This window comes from Acromyrmex echinatior, chromosome 11 (assembly GCF_024713525.1).
Source record: "Acromyrmex echinatior isolate Ae372 chromosome 11, ASM2471352v2, whole genome shotgun sequence".
NCBI lineage: Eukaryota > Metazoa > Arthropoda > Insecta > Hymenoptera > Formicidae > Acromyrmex > Acromyrmex echinatior.
The window spans coordinates 1,956,718-1,972,521 of NC_141862.1; the positions used below are offsets into that span (position 1 = coordinate 1,956,718).

General features: G+C 41.2%; 1 protein-coding gene across 1 annotated transcript; it reads right to left on the reverse strand.

The window, feature by feature from the left end:
* Positions 1 to 2,277: 2,277 nt before the first annotated feature.
* LOC147908015 (uncharacterized) lies at positions 2,278 to 7,437 on the reverse strand. The gene is made up of 2 exons (XM_087411179.1): positions 3,329 to 7,437; positions 2,278 to 3,133 (listed from the first exon to the last, which is right to left on the reverse strand). Exons 1-2 carry the CDS (start codon positions 7,435 to 7,437, stop codon positions 2,278 to 2,280), a joined length of 4,965 nt encoding a protein of 1,654 aa, XP_087267305.1.
* Between the last annotated feature and the right edge of the window lie 8,367 nt (positions 7,438 to 15,804).

The following is a 15,804-nucleotide window of genomic DNA, read 5'->3' on the forward strand; positions in this document are numbered from 1 at the left end:
TAATGAAACTTATGAAACTTATGAAACTTAATGAAATTTTTTCCACCACTATTACGCTATTAGCGACACTACTTATCGAATTTACTTATTGCATTAGTGACACTAGTATTATACTTATATGCTGACTAGATCAATTCAAGATTTTATTTCCACTCAAAAATTAATCGAAATTGGAGCCAAAAATCCATCGAAATCAATAGAAATTTCGAAAACTTTCAACTTTTATTTTCGACTCGAAACAATGTCTTTTCGAGAAATTATTTCTGACTGGGTTGTTACCTTGGTTGTCGCCAATTGCAATTTCCACAAAAGACACAAGTTCCACGACGATTCCGACATCCAGGTATTTGGAAGTAGAAGTCAGTGTAAATCTTCTTTTCGTTATATACGAGGTGTATAACGGGATTTATTACAAGAAAATGCTCTGCAGAAGAAAGTAATATGTGCGTACGTGCGCGCGCACACGCGCACGCGCGCGCGCGCGCGCGCGCGCGTGTGTGTGTGTGTGTGTGTGTGTAATAGAAAAAAAAGGAAAAGAAATAAACAAACTGTAGAGAAAAGGTACAAAAAAAATTTATAAAATAAAAACTTACTGTTTATAAAATTCTTCATTTTGAATAGGAATGTAAAATCTCTGGAATCGCATATTTGGAAAACGTAGCTTGCAGTAGCGGTCCGTCTGAACGACTGATGCAGTAATGTTGCCCGAGTTCTTTTTTAAGTTTCGACCCCTCCATTTCTTCAGGAATGCATATGGAATTGTTCAATCAAGCGAGAGATTAAAAATGCAAGCGCCAATATACGACAACTTAGTGTAATAAAAGATTTTTTTAAGGACATGTTAATACGACATGTTTTGCGATGATATAAATGTAATTTTGATACATGGCGACGTTGCCAAATAGTATGCATAATGATATAAAATTTAAAGATCAAGATGCATTGTGACGGTGCCAAATAGTGCGCATAATGATATATGTCCCACCCGTCATAATCCTATACTCGCCATAGTATTCGTGTTCTCTCTTCTACTCATCGTGATCCTATACTTATTATAGTATTCGCGCTCTCTTTTCTTCCCGTTATACATATTCTCTCTCACGTTCTATTTTCTTTTCGCTTACAATTTTATTAAATAAATATGGTATTTGTTTTACGATTTTTTAATGATATGGCTTAGCAATGATTTTAATTTAGCAACTGATTATAATAATATTTTTAGTAATGTAATACAAATAGCGGAATGTTCCTAATTATCAAATTTGTGCGAGAGCGCACCGTGCGGACAGATTCGAGTGAGAAAACGGCACAAGGTTGATATGATGCACGACAGTGAAGAGAACTCCGTTTCATTTAATTTAACAAAAGAATTTCTTTAATGTATTCAGTTACAAAGTCAAAAGATATAATTAATTAAAGATCAGATTAACAGAATATTAAATGCGGTCACCTTTTCCAAATTGAGCTTGGAATCGCGGTGATGGAAAATCTCGGCGATTTTCCTCGAAGCTTCTCGAAAGATTCGGTTATAGCGATTTCACTAAACGGTTAGCACGGCGATTTTACGAAGCGCGACTATGACTCTAAGAACTCTAAGAACTTTTTGGAAGTAAGAAGGAGGACGGCGAGATCGAGGCATTTATTGCCTTCGATCTGAGCTTTCCCTTTTGGGAAAAATCCAATAAAAATTTGCCACAATCGTAATTATTACGTGGCATTAGGTGTACAAAATTGATTGGCGCTTTGGATTCTTTTCTAGCGACGTTCAACGTAACAGTCATGCGCGACAGAAAATCCGTGCGTGGGATTGGTGACAGCGCGTGACGTATTCGTCGGAGCGCGGCGCTCGCGTGCGCGAATTGAATCGTTCTAGAACTTTCGATTGTCCGTTGCCGGTAACGACAACTTGTTTGCGTGTAACGAATTGTTTTTAAAAAGAACAAAGAACGACGCATTTGATGATTTCAACGAGGATTAAAATCATGTTTGAGATGAAATCACGAGCTCAATTTGTGCATGCGTTCAATGACAATTAATGTCGATCGACTGAAAGAATTCTTGCTTTTCTTTCGAATTACCGATCTTGAACATTCCCGCCCGCCTCGTCATCTCCGTGACGATGTATGTATTGACGTTACCTCGAGCTCGTTGAGATTACAAAAACTGTAAATAAGACAAGCGATACAATACAATGAATTCGTGGAAGAACTTGAACCGTAAACGAGAGTTGTATGACAGATAACATTGACAAAAAATGATTCACGAAAATACACGCGATCAATTCAAGCTCTTCTTTACATTTGATGCATTTGCGTGCGAGATAAACGCGTTAGCCTCGTCTGGCAATAAAACTAATTTGATCAAAGGACGAGTTAATTCAGATGAGGCGGTTTTGACTGTGACCACCCGCACTACGCCGTCGTCTCCAGGATGTAGCTGCGTGATTCGCGCCAGAGGCCACTTATTTGGTGGTGAGAGCTCGGAGCGAATGATGCATAGCGATCCAAGGCGTGGTGGCAAAGCGTCCTTGGTCCATTTCGGTCTGGTAGCCAGAGTGTGTAAGTACTCGCGTGACCATCTCTGCCAGAAGTGGTCTCGCATTCGCTGAATAAGTTGCCACCTGGAAAGAAAATTTTCCTTCTTGTCCGACAAGGACGGCTCAGGAATGGCCAGCAGTGGTGCCCCAATGAGCAGGTGACCCGGTGTCAGAGCCGTGAGGTCGTCGGAGTCGTCCGAAAGTGCATACATGGGCCTTGAGTTCAGGCATGCTTCCACTTGTGCGAGCAGGGTGCTCATTTCCTCGAAGGTGAGCCTGGTTTCGCCGATGGTTCGGCGCAGGTGATACTTAGCCGATTTCACGGCTGCCTCCCAGAGACCACCAAAATGAGGTGCCGAAGGAGGATTGAAATGCCACTGGATCCCCTCCGATGTAGCTACGTGTGCGATCTTTTGTCCTTCTGCCGAGGAGGCTCGAAGCATTTCTCGAAGTTGCCGATCGGCGCCCAAAAAATTGGTGCCGCAATCCGAATAAATGTCTGAGCACAGTCCTCGGCGAGATGTGAATCGACGGAGAGCAGCCAGGAAGGCGTCGGTGGTGTACGCTGAAACAGCCTCGAGATGAACGGCCTTGGAGCTAAAACAAATAAATACGGCGATGAACGCTTTGTGAGCGCCGTGCCCACGCCCTTTGCTCGTCCTGATGAAAATAGGCCCGGCGTAGTCGATGCCCACGTGAAGAAATGGTCGCGCTGGCGTCACTCTTCCTGGAGGAAGGTTTCCCATCTTTGGTTGCGGAGTGGCAGCCCTCCACCGTGTGCATGTCACGCACTGATGCAGCCATCGCTTGACCACCGCTCGGCCTTGCGGAATCCAGAACCGGAGGCGAAGCAACCCCAGGGTCAGCTGAACTCCTCCGTGGAGAGTACGGCGATGGTAGGCTTCCACCAGCAGGCGAGTGAGCCATGACCTTGGAGGCACGATGACAGGATGTCGCTCGTCGAAAGACAGCGCTGCGTGCTTGAGGCGTCCTCCGACTCGCAGGACTCCGTGTTCGTCCATGTACGGGCTGAGGATCTGAAGATGACTGGATCTTGCAAGATCGCGTTTGTTTTCGAGCGCAGTCATCTCCTCCTGATAGTGACGTGACTGCACGATGCGAATCCATTGTAGGAGTGCGGCGTCGAGTTCGGCTGGGAGAAGCGCTGACCCTTGGAGCTCATTATCTCCGGATCCGACTGATAGACTGCGGCGACGCCAACGCAAGCACCAGGAAGTCACTTTCAGTAATTGGTGCAGTGCCGAGAACCTGAGGAGTTCTTCCGGCTCTTGGTTGCTTTTGATGACCGCCGCGAGTGTGGTGGCCCGTCGCTCCGGTACGTCCTTGATGGGCTCGAGGTTGACGCTTGGCCATAGCGACGAATTCCCGCTCAACCAGGCGGGGCCCGTCCACCATAAGGAATGGCTGAGGAGCTCACTTGGTGTCAGACCCCGGGAGGCGCAGTCGGCAGGGTTGTCCTTGCCCGGGACGTGACGCCATTGAGCCTCTGGAAGTTGCTGCTGGATTTGCGATACTCGGTTAGCCACGTATGTTTTCCAGCGGGAGGCGTGACCTCGAATCCAGTGTAGTGTGACCTTGGAGTCTGACCACAAGATCACTGGTGTTGTTGCAAGGTTTAGTACGGAGCGCGCGTGCACGAGTACACTTGAAAGCAAGACGGCGGCGCAGAGTTCGAGCCGCGGGAGCGAGACCAGTTTGATAGGCGCGACCTTGCTTTTTGCTGTCAATAACAGAGTCTTTGTTTGCTTGTTTGTTGTGAGGCGGAGATACACCACGGCGGCGTAACCTCTTTCGGACGCGTCTGCGAAGCCGTGCAATTCGAGTTGAGAGCTCGTGTCGCCGGTGCCGAGCCAGCGGCCGACTCTGAGCTTCTCAAGCAGTGGAAGTTCTTCCCAGAGTCGCTTCCACTGTTCAGAGATGGTTGACGGCAATGGTGTGTCCCACTCTAGCTGCTGCAGCCAGGCCGACTGAATCAGCATTTTAGCTCGAATGGTTACTGGAGCCAGCCATCCGAGCGGATCGAAGAGTCGAGCGGTCTCCGACAGCAGACCTCTCTTGGTGAACGCGACGACGGTGCGAGGAGGGACAGAGAAGGCGAATTCGTCTCTAGTTGGATACCAGCGCAATCCCAGCGTTGAGTGATTCTCTTGTTCCCACGACCGCGAGTCTCTGGTGAGGCAGAACTCAGTCGGAATGTCGCGAAGAAGTTCCTGACAGTTGGCGGCCCACTTTCGGAGAGAAAACCCGCCCGCCATGCAGAGGTTGCGGAGCTCGACTTGGAGCGCGATAGCGTCGTCTTTATCGTGCGCTCCGGTCACGACATCGTCAACGTAGCAGTCGTGTCGTAACGCACTCGCGCCTCGAGGGAAACGCGGTCCGTCGTCGTCGGCGAGTTGGCGCAACGTGCGAATGGCGAGAAATGGCGCGCAAGCGAGACCGTAAGTAACGGTCTTCAACGTAAACTCGCGTATAGGTTCGTCGATGCTGTGGCGCCAAAGTATGCATTGATGCCTTTGATCTTCGGGATGAACGAGAATCTGCCGATACATCTTTTCGATGTCAGCCACTAGCGCGTACCGATGCCACCGCCACCGCAGAAGTACGTTCGCGAGGGGTGGCAGCAAGTTAGCCCCAACTAATAGATGCGTATTGAGCGACTCACCAGACCTTGTGCGCTGCGATCCGTTGAAGACGACTCTGAGCTTGGTCGTGGTGCTGGATTCTCGAAGGACACCGTGATGCGGAAGGTAGCACCGGTCTTCGCTGGAATTCGGAGGTTCTGGCGCCAATTCCATGTGCCCTTGGTCCTCGTAGTCCTTCAGGAAGGCTCGGTAGAGATCGCCGAATCGTGCGTCTCTCTCACATCGTCGCTCCATGGCGTCTAAGAGCCGTTCGGCAGATCTTCTCGTATCAATCATCGTAGTCAGCGGAGATGCGAAAGGTAGTCGCACGATGTATCGTCCTTCGGCAGTGCGTTGATGCTGCAGCGCGAAGATGTCTTCGCATTGCTGCTCCCTTGGCGTGAGTGCGACCGGAGCGGGCGCTTCTCGTTCCTGCTCCCAGAAGCGGTGCACAAGGTCGGCAAGCTCGTGATCTACGGTGCACTGAAGCGAGTGGCGTTGTGCTGAGTTGGTTACTTGGTCGCAACCTCCCGATAAGATCCAGCCGAGCAGCGTCTTTTGAGCGATAGGCGCTTGGGGGCCTCCCTTGCGGAGACCATCCTGGAGAATGATTGAGCATACTTCCGCTCCAAAAAGCAACTCAATAGCGTCGTTTGCTGTGTAGTCGGGATCAGCCAGTTGGAGCCCCTTTAGATGTGGCCACTCCGTTCTGATCCTTGCGTGAGAGCCTTGATAAAGCGACAGACGTGGCAGAACAAAGGCTCCGACGGTGAAGTCGGTCCCTGTTGTTAACGAGGTCACCTTGAGTGTCACCTTTCCCCTGCTGGGCCCGGAGCTTTTGCCGCTGATGCCGATGACCTCGATTGAGGATCGAGAGCGTGGCAAGCGTAGGCGTTGGACCAGAGCCTCGGAAATTAGAGAAATTTCCGAACCTTGATCGATGAGCACGCGTGTGGTGTGCTGATTGCCGTGACGATCAGCGATGGAAACTCGCGCCGTTGCGAGCAAAATGGCCTTGTGGTTGTTGTCGCGTCGCACCGCTGACAGTGAGCTGACTTCTTGAGGTTTCGGTGAAGCGTACGCGTCGTGTAACATGGAGTGGTGACGAGACTTGCACGTAGCACACGTCTTCGTCGAATGGCACTTCGCGAAAGCATGAGAGCCGAGACAGTTAAAGCACAGCTTGTGAGTTTCGGCGACGGCCTTGCGGTCGACCGCGGATTTTTTCTTGAATTCTTCACATACCATCACGTTGTGTTTTCCCTTGCATAGGACGCATTGTGAAGATTCGGTGTATTTTTTGACGTGATGCGATTTGGCAGATCGCGACGGGTTGTCGGAGACCTTGAGCGATTGTGGTTTGGCGGCTGTAAGAGTAAGTGCTCTTTGGTTTATGAAGTTCATTAGCTCTTTAAGAGTGGGCATGTCGCTCGAGGCGCGTGAGAGTGACTCCCACTCCAGGCGAGTTCTTGGATCGAAGAGCTCGACGGCAAGATGAGTTAGTAGATCGAAGCCATGAGAGTTGATAGGCCTATCAATGTTCTCCTGGCCGTTGACTACCCTGGTCAAGGCGTTGAAGACGCGGTTGAGCTCCTCCGCACTTTCGCTCTTCATCTTAGCCACGGCGGTAAACTTGGAGAAATTGGAGCGAGATAACTCTCTCTTATTTTCGTACCGCTCGCTTAGCAGCTCCCATGCGCGTGGATAATTGTCTTCGGTCATCGCTAATGGTTGAATCAGTTCCTTGGCAGGACCCTCCAGACAAGTTTTCAGGTAATGAAATTTCTCGATTGCTGAGATTGATGAATTGTTTCCGACAATGGATTGGAAGAGATCTCGGAGTGTAGGCCAGTCTTCGAATGCGCCAGAGAACGAACTAATCTTGAGGCGAGGCAGCGACGGTTTTCCGGAAGACACATTACCTTCTGTTTTGGAAGCTGAGCTCGGTTCTTTCGCAATGAGTTTCGTCCGATACTCGTTCAGCAGGCCGCGCTGCTGCACGTACGTGTTTTCGGCGGAATCGGCAAATTGAGACGTGTTGTACTCACTTTGATCGAAGGCTTCCTTGTAATGTGCTCGAATAAGCTTGTGTTGCTGTTCGAATTCCGTCCACATCTGGTCGAGAAGCGCCAAGCGGGTTTCGACATTGTGGAGGGTGATGTTGGCCGTCCCCAATTTCTTCAAATTGGTTATTGACCTGGCCATACGACCATGGATGTCACTCTGGGCGCCCAGCAAGGCGGCTATTTCGTCACTCATGCTTTCACTTGCGAATTTTTCTCTCTCTGATTTTCTTGATGATGCGCGCATTGGACGCGATGCACTCGACACTGCGGATGCCGGCGAAAATCCGGCTCGAAGTGGTCAGAAAATGTGCGAGAGCGAACCAGAGCGAGAGCGCTGATCGTGAAATTTTTAAAGTGATGCGGCGTTTGTCTTACTGTCTTTCTCGCTAGTTTAAATCCGGCTCGAAGGACCAGAAAATCCGTGCGTGGGATTGGTGACAGCGCGTGACGTATTCGTCGGAGCGCGGCGCTCGCGTGCGCGAATTGAATCGTTCTAGAACTTTCGATTGTCCGTTGCCGGTAACGACAACTTGTTTGCGTGTAACGAATTGTTTTTAAAAAGAACAAAGAACGACGCATTTGATGATTTCAACGAGGATTAAAATCATGTTTGAGATGAAATCACGAGCTCAATTTGTGCATGCGTTCAATGACAATTAATGTCGATCGACTGAAAGAATTCTTGCTTTTCTTTCGAATTACCGATCTTGAACAAAATTATTATGAATTATTATTGAGTAATTATCGAACATTTATTATACTACATTGTACTACTGAACAACTATATATTATTAATCATATTATTAATTGATTCTAACTATAGAGAAAGAAGATTCGTTTCCACTCGCAGCAAAGAGAACAAACAGAAATGTGTAGATTTTAAAATTACGTGAAAAGCAGATGTCATAGAAGGCGGTAAAAAAAATATTTTAGGATTGGAGGAAACCCAGAAAGAAATAAAGATTAAAATTATAATTTCTTATTATTCAATTTTTATTTTAAGAATTGGATTAACTTATTTGAGGAAAAATTGCGCGCCTTCTTATTCTTATACGAGGGCAAGTCAATAAGTTATTAGAAAATCTGTCAAAGGATACTCGCAGTGTCATGTCACATTACTATTTAACAAGTAGCATCTATCAGCTGATTACTGTCAAATTTTGAGCGGAATTCATCGCGTGGTTTCATTTTTATAGACGATTACAGCGAACAATCTATGTTTTTTTTGCAAAATGGAAAAAAACGAGTTCCGTGCAGTGATCAAATATCTACATATGAAAGGTTTGAAAGGTTTTTTCTACATATGAAATGCCGAAAGAAATCAAAGCCGAATTGGATAATGTTTATAGCACATTTGCATCAGCGTTTTTTGTATACAATTGGATGAATGAATTTAAACGTGATCGTACATCTACATGTGATGCACCTCGTTTGGGATGTCCAATTGAGGCTACTACGCCAGAAATTATCGACAAACTCCACGATATTGTTTTGATTGATTGACGAGTGAAAGTGCGCGAGCTTGTTGAGGCCACAGGCCTCACATGGCATGACAGTGATTTCAATTTTGCATGAACAATTGGGTGTGAAAAAGCTATCGGCAAGATGGATGCCGCGTTTGCTCATTGTGGACCATAACCGTGTAACAATTTCAAAACAATTTAGAGATATAATCCAGATGAATTTCTGCGTCGATTTATTACTGTGGACGAAACATGGATCCATTACTTCACTCGAGACGAAGGAACAATCAAAACAATGGACTTCACCGAGTGAACCAGTTCCGAAGAAGGCGAAGACCACAAACTCGACCGGAAAGGTGATGGCCACAGTTTTTTGGGATGCACGCGGTACAATTCATATCGATTATCTTCCGTCGAAGCAAATGATCAATGGCGATTACTACGTAGCCTTATTGGACCGTTTCAACAACATTTTAAAGAAAAACGTCCCCATTTGACGAAGAAGAAAGTGCTCTTCCATCAAGACAATGCACGGATTCACACATGCCCGGCACCGATGGCCAAATTCAATGAATTCCACTACGAATTGCTTTCCCATTCAGCATATTCGCCAGATTTAGCCTCCTGCGACTATTTCCTGTTTCCAAACCTGAAGAAATGGTTCGGAGGAAAGAGATTCACCACCAGAGAGCAACTCATTGCCGAAACAGAGGCTTATTTTGAAGGGTTGGACAAATCATATTATTCGGACGGCTTGAAAAAGTTGGAGAATCGTTGGATCAAATGTATCGAGCTGAAAGGAGATTATGTTGAGAAATAAAAATAAATCGATAAAAAAAATGTGTTTTACTATGTTTTTCTAAAAACTTATTGACTTGCCCTCGTATATATATATATATATATATATATACAAAGTGTCTTTAACCGATTAAATCATCATGAACAGATAGAGTAGACCGAACTGAGTCGAAAAGTCCTGTATCATTTTGCAGTTGACACAATATTTAACGAGATATTAATATTTAAAGATAGGCGAATACGAGCCACTCATATCAGAACGGTGCGCCTGCCAGGCTATCCCCGCTCCTCATGGCCCGGCCGGCGCGCCATGCGATCGGTGGGGTCAGTCGGCCATTCTTCCGACAGTAGTAGCACTAGTCGGACATACGTATATATTCGCCTGCAAAATCATACAGGACTTTTCGACTCAGTTCGGTTCACTCTACTTGCTTATTATGAGTGATTTAATCGGCTGGAGACACCCTGTATGTATGTATATATATAATTCAAGATATTTACCAGGTGTATGCATAAGTTTTTTCCAGTTTAACTAAGAGATGGCGCCAGCGAAAAGTACGCAGCGTATTAATTTGACACATACGCCATTTTGTTCGTCTGACATTTAACTACAAACACACACAAGTTGAGTCCGTCAAAAACTAGCGTCTTTGTTTTATCGTTCAGTGATCATGTCAAGTTTTGTGCCTGAAAAAGAACATTTGCGGCACGCATTGCTTTTTTTATTTAATCAAAAGAAAAAGGCTGTTGAAAGTCATCGTTTGCTGGTAGAAACATGGTGAACACGCTCCATCGATTAGAACATGTGAGACATGGTTTCGACAATTTAAAAATGGTGATTTCAATGTGAAAGACAGTGAGCGCTCTGGTAGACCACAAAAATGCAAAGACGAGCAATTGCAGGAGTTATTGGATGAAGACCCAACTCAAACTCAACGGCAATTAGCAGAAGCATTACATGTATCACAAGAAACAATCAGCAGACGTTTACGAGCAATGGGAAAGATCAATAAACTCGTAAATGGGTAAATGGGTCCCACACAATTTGAATGAACGTCAAATGGAAAATCGCAAAGTCACTTGTGAAATGCTGCTTCAACGCTACGAAAGGAAATCATTTTTGCATTGAATTGTGACGGGTGACGAAAAATGGATTTATTTTAAAAACCTGAAGCGGAAAAAATCGTGGCTTTCACCTGGCGAAGCCGGTCCATCAACATCAAAGCCAAATCGCTTCGGCAAGAAGACCATCTCGCTCTGTGTCTGGTGGGACCAGAGCGGTATTGTGTATTATGAACTCTTGAAGCCCGGCGAAACCGTTAATACATAACGCTATCGCCAACAAATGATTAATTTAAACCACGCATTAATCGAAAGACGACCGGAATAGGCCAGAAGACATGGCAAAGTGATTTTGTTACACGACAATGTGCCGTCTCACACAGCAAAACCAGTGAAAGACACCTTGAAATCGCTTGGATGGGACATCCTTCCGTACCCGCCCGTACTCCCTAGACCTGGCGCCATCTGACTATCACCTCTTCGCATCAATGGGGCACGCGCAGAGCAGCACTTCAGCAATTTCGAGGAAGTTGGAAAATGACTCGATGAATGGTTTGTCGCAAAAGACAAGCAGTTTTTCTGGCATGGTATTCATAAATTACCTGAAAGATGGCGAAATGTGTAGAAGCCGATGGCCAATATTTTGAATAAAAAAAAATTAATTTCCCTTGAAAATTATGTGTTTTTTTTTACCAAAAAATCGGAAAAACTTATGCATACACCGGTATATAAAATGTTTGTTTTGATAAATGTTTTAAATCAAATAAATATGGGAAAGTAAGTGAAACAATACGTTAAAAATAAGTTTTTTTTTTAAGGATAATGGATTGTGATAGTTGAAATATTTTAACTCTTTTATTGAGTTTTAAAATATTGTAGTAAATATAAAAACTAATAATTTCTTTGCTCTTTATTGTTTAAATATTAATTCCCATTTTTTTAGTCATCCTATAATCATGCATTGTAGAGAAAAATCAATCTGTCATTTCTTTGTTTTGTTTTTTTTTAAAGGAAAATATGTTTTTTACTTGCGGAGGAAAAGATCCAGCTAACTTTATACAACGCATATTGGCACATGTCTTTGCTCCTAATTTAGCTCTTAAACTTTCATGGTTGGGAAGGAAGCAGAACCAAAGATTGGAAGGAACTTATTTTGTCTATATATTTTTTAGTAAGAGAGAATTTAAAATGAAATCTCATAAATATGAAATTATAGAATTCTGTAATAAATAAAAAATTTAGTTTTCTTACAAATAAGTATATATAAATTATATTCTTCTGTATAAGGAAAGTTTCAATTTTACAAATTCCTATGAATCTTGTTTCTTAAGCAAACAACTCCTATCAAACATTTCACAATTACTTAGATTTGCAGGATGCAGGATAGAAAACTATATTTGGAATCCATAATTTCATATCTTTTAAAGTTGATTTTTTATATAGTGTAACTCCAATATTTACGCGAGGATTTATGCGACAGAAATATAAAATAAAACGAGTGTTGATAATTTGGAGATTCTGTATAACATGACGATTACTATTTATCATTTATAGATGCCGTGAAGCGATATCGCAATATCGATGATTGTTTCGTTGAAAGTATTGTAATTAATTGATTCCGGTAACAGTAGATAGAATTTCAAACAGTCGCGATAAGAATGCGGAATAACTTCTACCTCAATATTTATTATTAATTCTACAATTATATTCTTAATTATTATCTTTGTCTTCATTCATACTTTTAATATCTTGTATAAGATTGTTATGCAGTGTATAAAATCATATAAAATTTAGTTTATAAAGTTATATAAACCATATAAAGTGTTTTATAGTTGTATTAAGCTATATTAATCTTGGTAAGTAAAGTGTAATATAACTGTATATTTAAAAAAAAAATTTTTATTTGTCTCTCATCTATAATTATATGTATTTTCTGTAATAAAAAATTATATCAATCTGATTTTACTTTCTGCGCACATGAATATTTTGTAAATCCAATCTCCAATTCTTTATGATGTTTCCTGTCTTTTGAACTGAAATGTCAATTTCATTGAAACATTTTCGTTACCTTTTGGCTTTAGACTTTCGTAATGCGCATATACAGTAAGTCAAGTAAGATCGTGGTTGGCCTTACTCAAAACTAATAAAAAATATCGCCGTAAATCTATCATGAATCCATAGAGAGCACCTTTATTCTTGATGCACTATCAAGGAAGATTCAGTTGTTATTGAACTTTCTTAAGAAAATCACATTAAGCGCCATGAGTATCAAATACGCATCACGCTATGAAGCTGTGTTCCTCTGCGTTCACCTAAAAATGTTACAATTAGGCTGCTAAATATATGAAAAAGTCGAAATCATTCGTACAGAAGTGAGTGCAGCGATATAATGTGGTAAAAAATGTCGATGATTTACCGGAACATGGCTCGATATGCAAAGTGAACAAAAAAGACGATAAAAAAATAGTGAAACTGTTTTCGCGGAATCCTGACTTAACACTGCGTCAAGGACAAGCAAAATTGAAGCAGAAAGGTTTAGATATATCGTACGAAACTATTCGAACCTATCTCAAGGCTAATAACATGAAATGGTGTAACACCACGTTGCTCGACCACGCTGTTACTTGACTTACTGTAAAATAGTTATTTTTTAAATGTTTGTTATCTTAGATGGTACAATAAAATTGAACTTTTTGTGATTTTTAATAAAAAAACATTTCAAAATCAAAATGATTTTTAGAAATGCCGGAGGGTTTGTGAGTTATCGCCATGTTGTAATTCATTGCTATTGTCAACATTTCGTGAACCTTACCGTTCACTTCATCAGGACGAGGATCCCCATCCTGACAGAGTGAACGAGGTGGTAGTAGGGTTCACGAAATGTTGGCAATACAGCAATGAATTACAATATGGCGATAACTCACAAACCCTCTGGCATCTCTGAAAATCATTTTGATTTTGACCGAGGTAACGACATTAACTGGACGTCTTTGACTGTATATTGTACGTACTAATGACTTCTGTTGGACGTCTTTAGGCAGTACATTGCACATATAAAAAACATCACATACTGGACGTCTCATGGATCTCTTCGAGACGTATCTAATACGTCCTTATATGACGAATAGGACGTTGTTTAGACGTCCAAAAGACGTCGATTGTTACAAATTATTACCTAAATATTTCAGTATGAATTTACACAAGTATATTAGACAATTCTATAAATTGTGCAATGAAGTCTTTTCCAATCTTGAAAGGCAGTCATGACTAAAACTATAACAATATTAATAGTATTATAAAATGTGTGTGTTATATCATAATTGTGTATTCATACATGTCCCTTTGAAAAACAATGTTCACTCACCAATTGTTGATTTTCAATATTATTTAAAGCGCGAGCTATTTACATTCTATAATAGAAGCTTTATCATAAATTTTGTGATAAGTACTTACAACATTGAATTTACTGATAATATAACTTTTGGCGTAAAAAATTATTTAATTTCTTCACTCATACTGTTTACATATTAACACAGTTCAAAGTATACATGCTCCACGCAATGTTTCAGTTTGAACATAAAAAATACAGTTGACGGCTTCATGTACAGACATGTAGTTATGACAATTTCGCATTATACAACGCATATTGTAACAAGTTCTACAATTAAAAAGATTTCAAAGATCCACGTGAAAAAAGCAATTAGGGATTAAATAAACAAATTGACACACAATCATTGCCGGATTCATATCTTATATTTGTAACATCATAATTTTGTCTGTATTTGTACTGAAAGTGACCCGATTAAGATCTAGATCTCTGTTTGTAGGATTGCTCACAATTGTTATTAATTATATAACTTTTGAACGGTAATGTTAAAAAAATTCGTACATACGTACATGTACGTGTACAATATGTACGTGTGTACGTACGTACATACTTAATGTATTTAATTTAATTTAATTTTTAATTTAATTTATTTGTGCATTACCAAATAATAAAAAATATGACTACAAAGTTAAATGAGAAAAATTAAGTGTACAGATGCACAAAATGGTGAGGCACCAACAAAGTCTGCTGCTCTAACGCCTACCAGCAAATGATTGATGAAATAAGAGTAAAGAATTAGAGTGTAAAAAGCACAAAAGCGAACATAAAACGTAAATTTACAATATAATGCGAAAGTTAGATTACAAAATGTAAAAACGTAATATGACATAGCATAAATTTAAGATACATTAATATTGAAAATCGAATACAAGACTAAATACAAAATTAGTGGATAAGTAGTAAATCGAGAGTATACAATAGTAGTGCGGGAAGGCTGAGAAACGATATTGATGCGAGAGAACGTCTGCGATCATAAGAGAACGCTCCGCAAAAAGTAAGATATGCAATATTGAATATACATACATATGTACGTACTTAATGTGCATACACACAATGTACATATTGAATATATCTACATACATACGTTCATATATACGTATGATCATACATACGTACATTTATACAATACATACGTACGTTTATACGTACATTTATATGTTCATACGTTAATATGTTTATACATACGTTTATATGTTCATATGTACGTATAAACGTATGCCATACCTGTAACCAAAAAGCATTGATTATGAGAAGGATAATATGAGAAGAGTAAAAAATATGTGAAGGATAATATAATGTAAAGAATATTATGTTATTTGCATTCCATTTTTTCTGTTGATGTAGATTTTTCTTGAGACTCTAATGTATTATAATTAGCAGCATTGTTACTTGTAGATGATTGGTTGATATCAACTGCTTTATTATTGTAGTGCTTTAATATTATATTATAGGAGAGATCTTTTCTATTGATTTTATACATGGTCCTAGAATTTTAAAATTAAGTTTTATGGAAAAGATATTATATTATTCATATATACTATTTTTTGATTTGTATATATCTTTTAATGATTGCCTTCTAAATGATTTTGCCTTTTTCTTATTTGTAGAAATTTCTTTCGAATAATTTTCATCGTTCGATTCTATATTTTAAAATGTAGATATTAAATACAGATATTAAATATTTAATATTTTCCTACTTCAATATTATTTGTAAATTGAAACTTTTGTTTCCTTATCACTATAATTTTAATTTGTGGATAATGACTAACTACTTTCCGATGAATTTTTCGATACTCTATTTTCTTTTTTAACAGATGACGTGTTAAAATGTTTAAAATAGTATCTATTT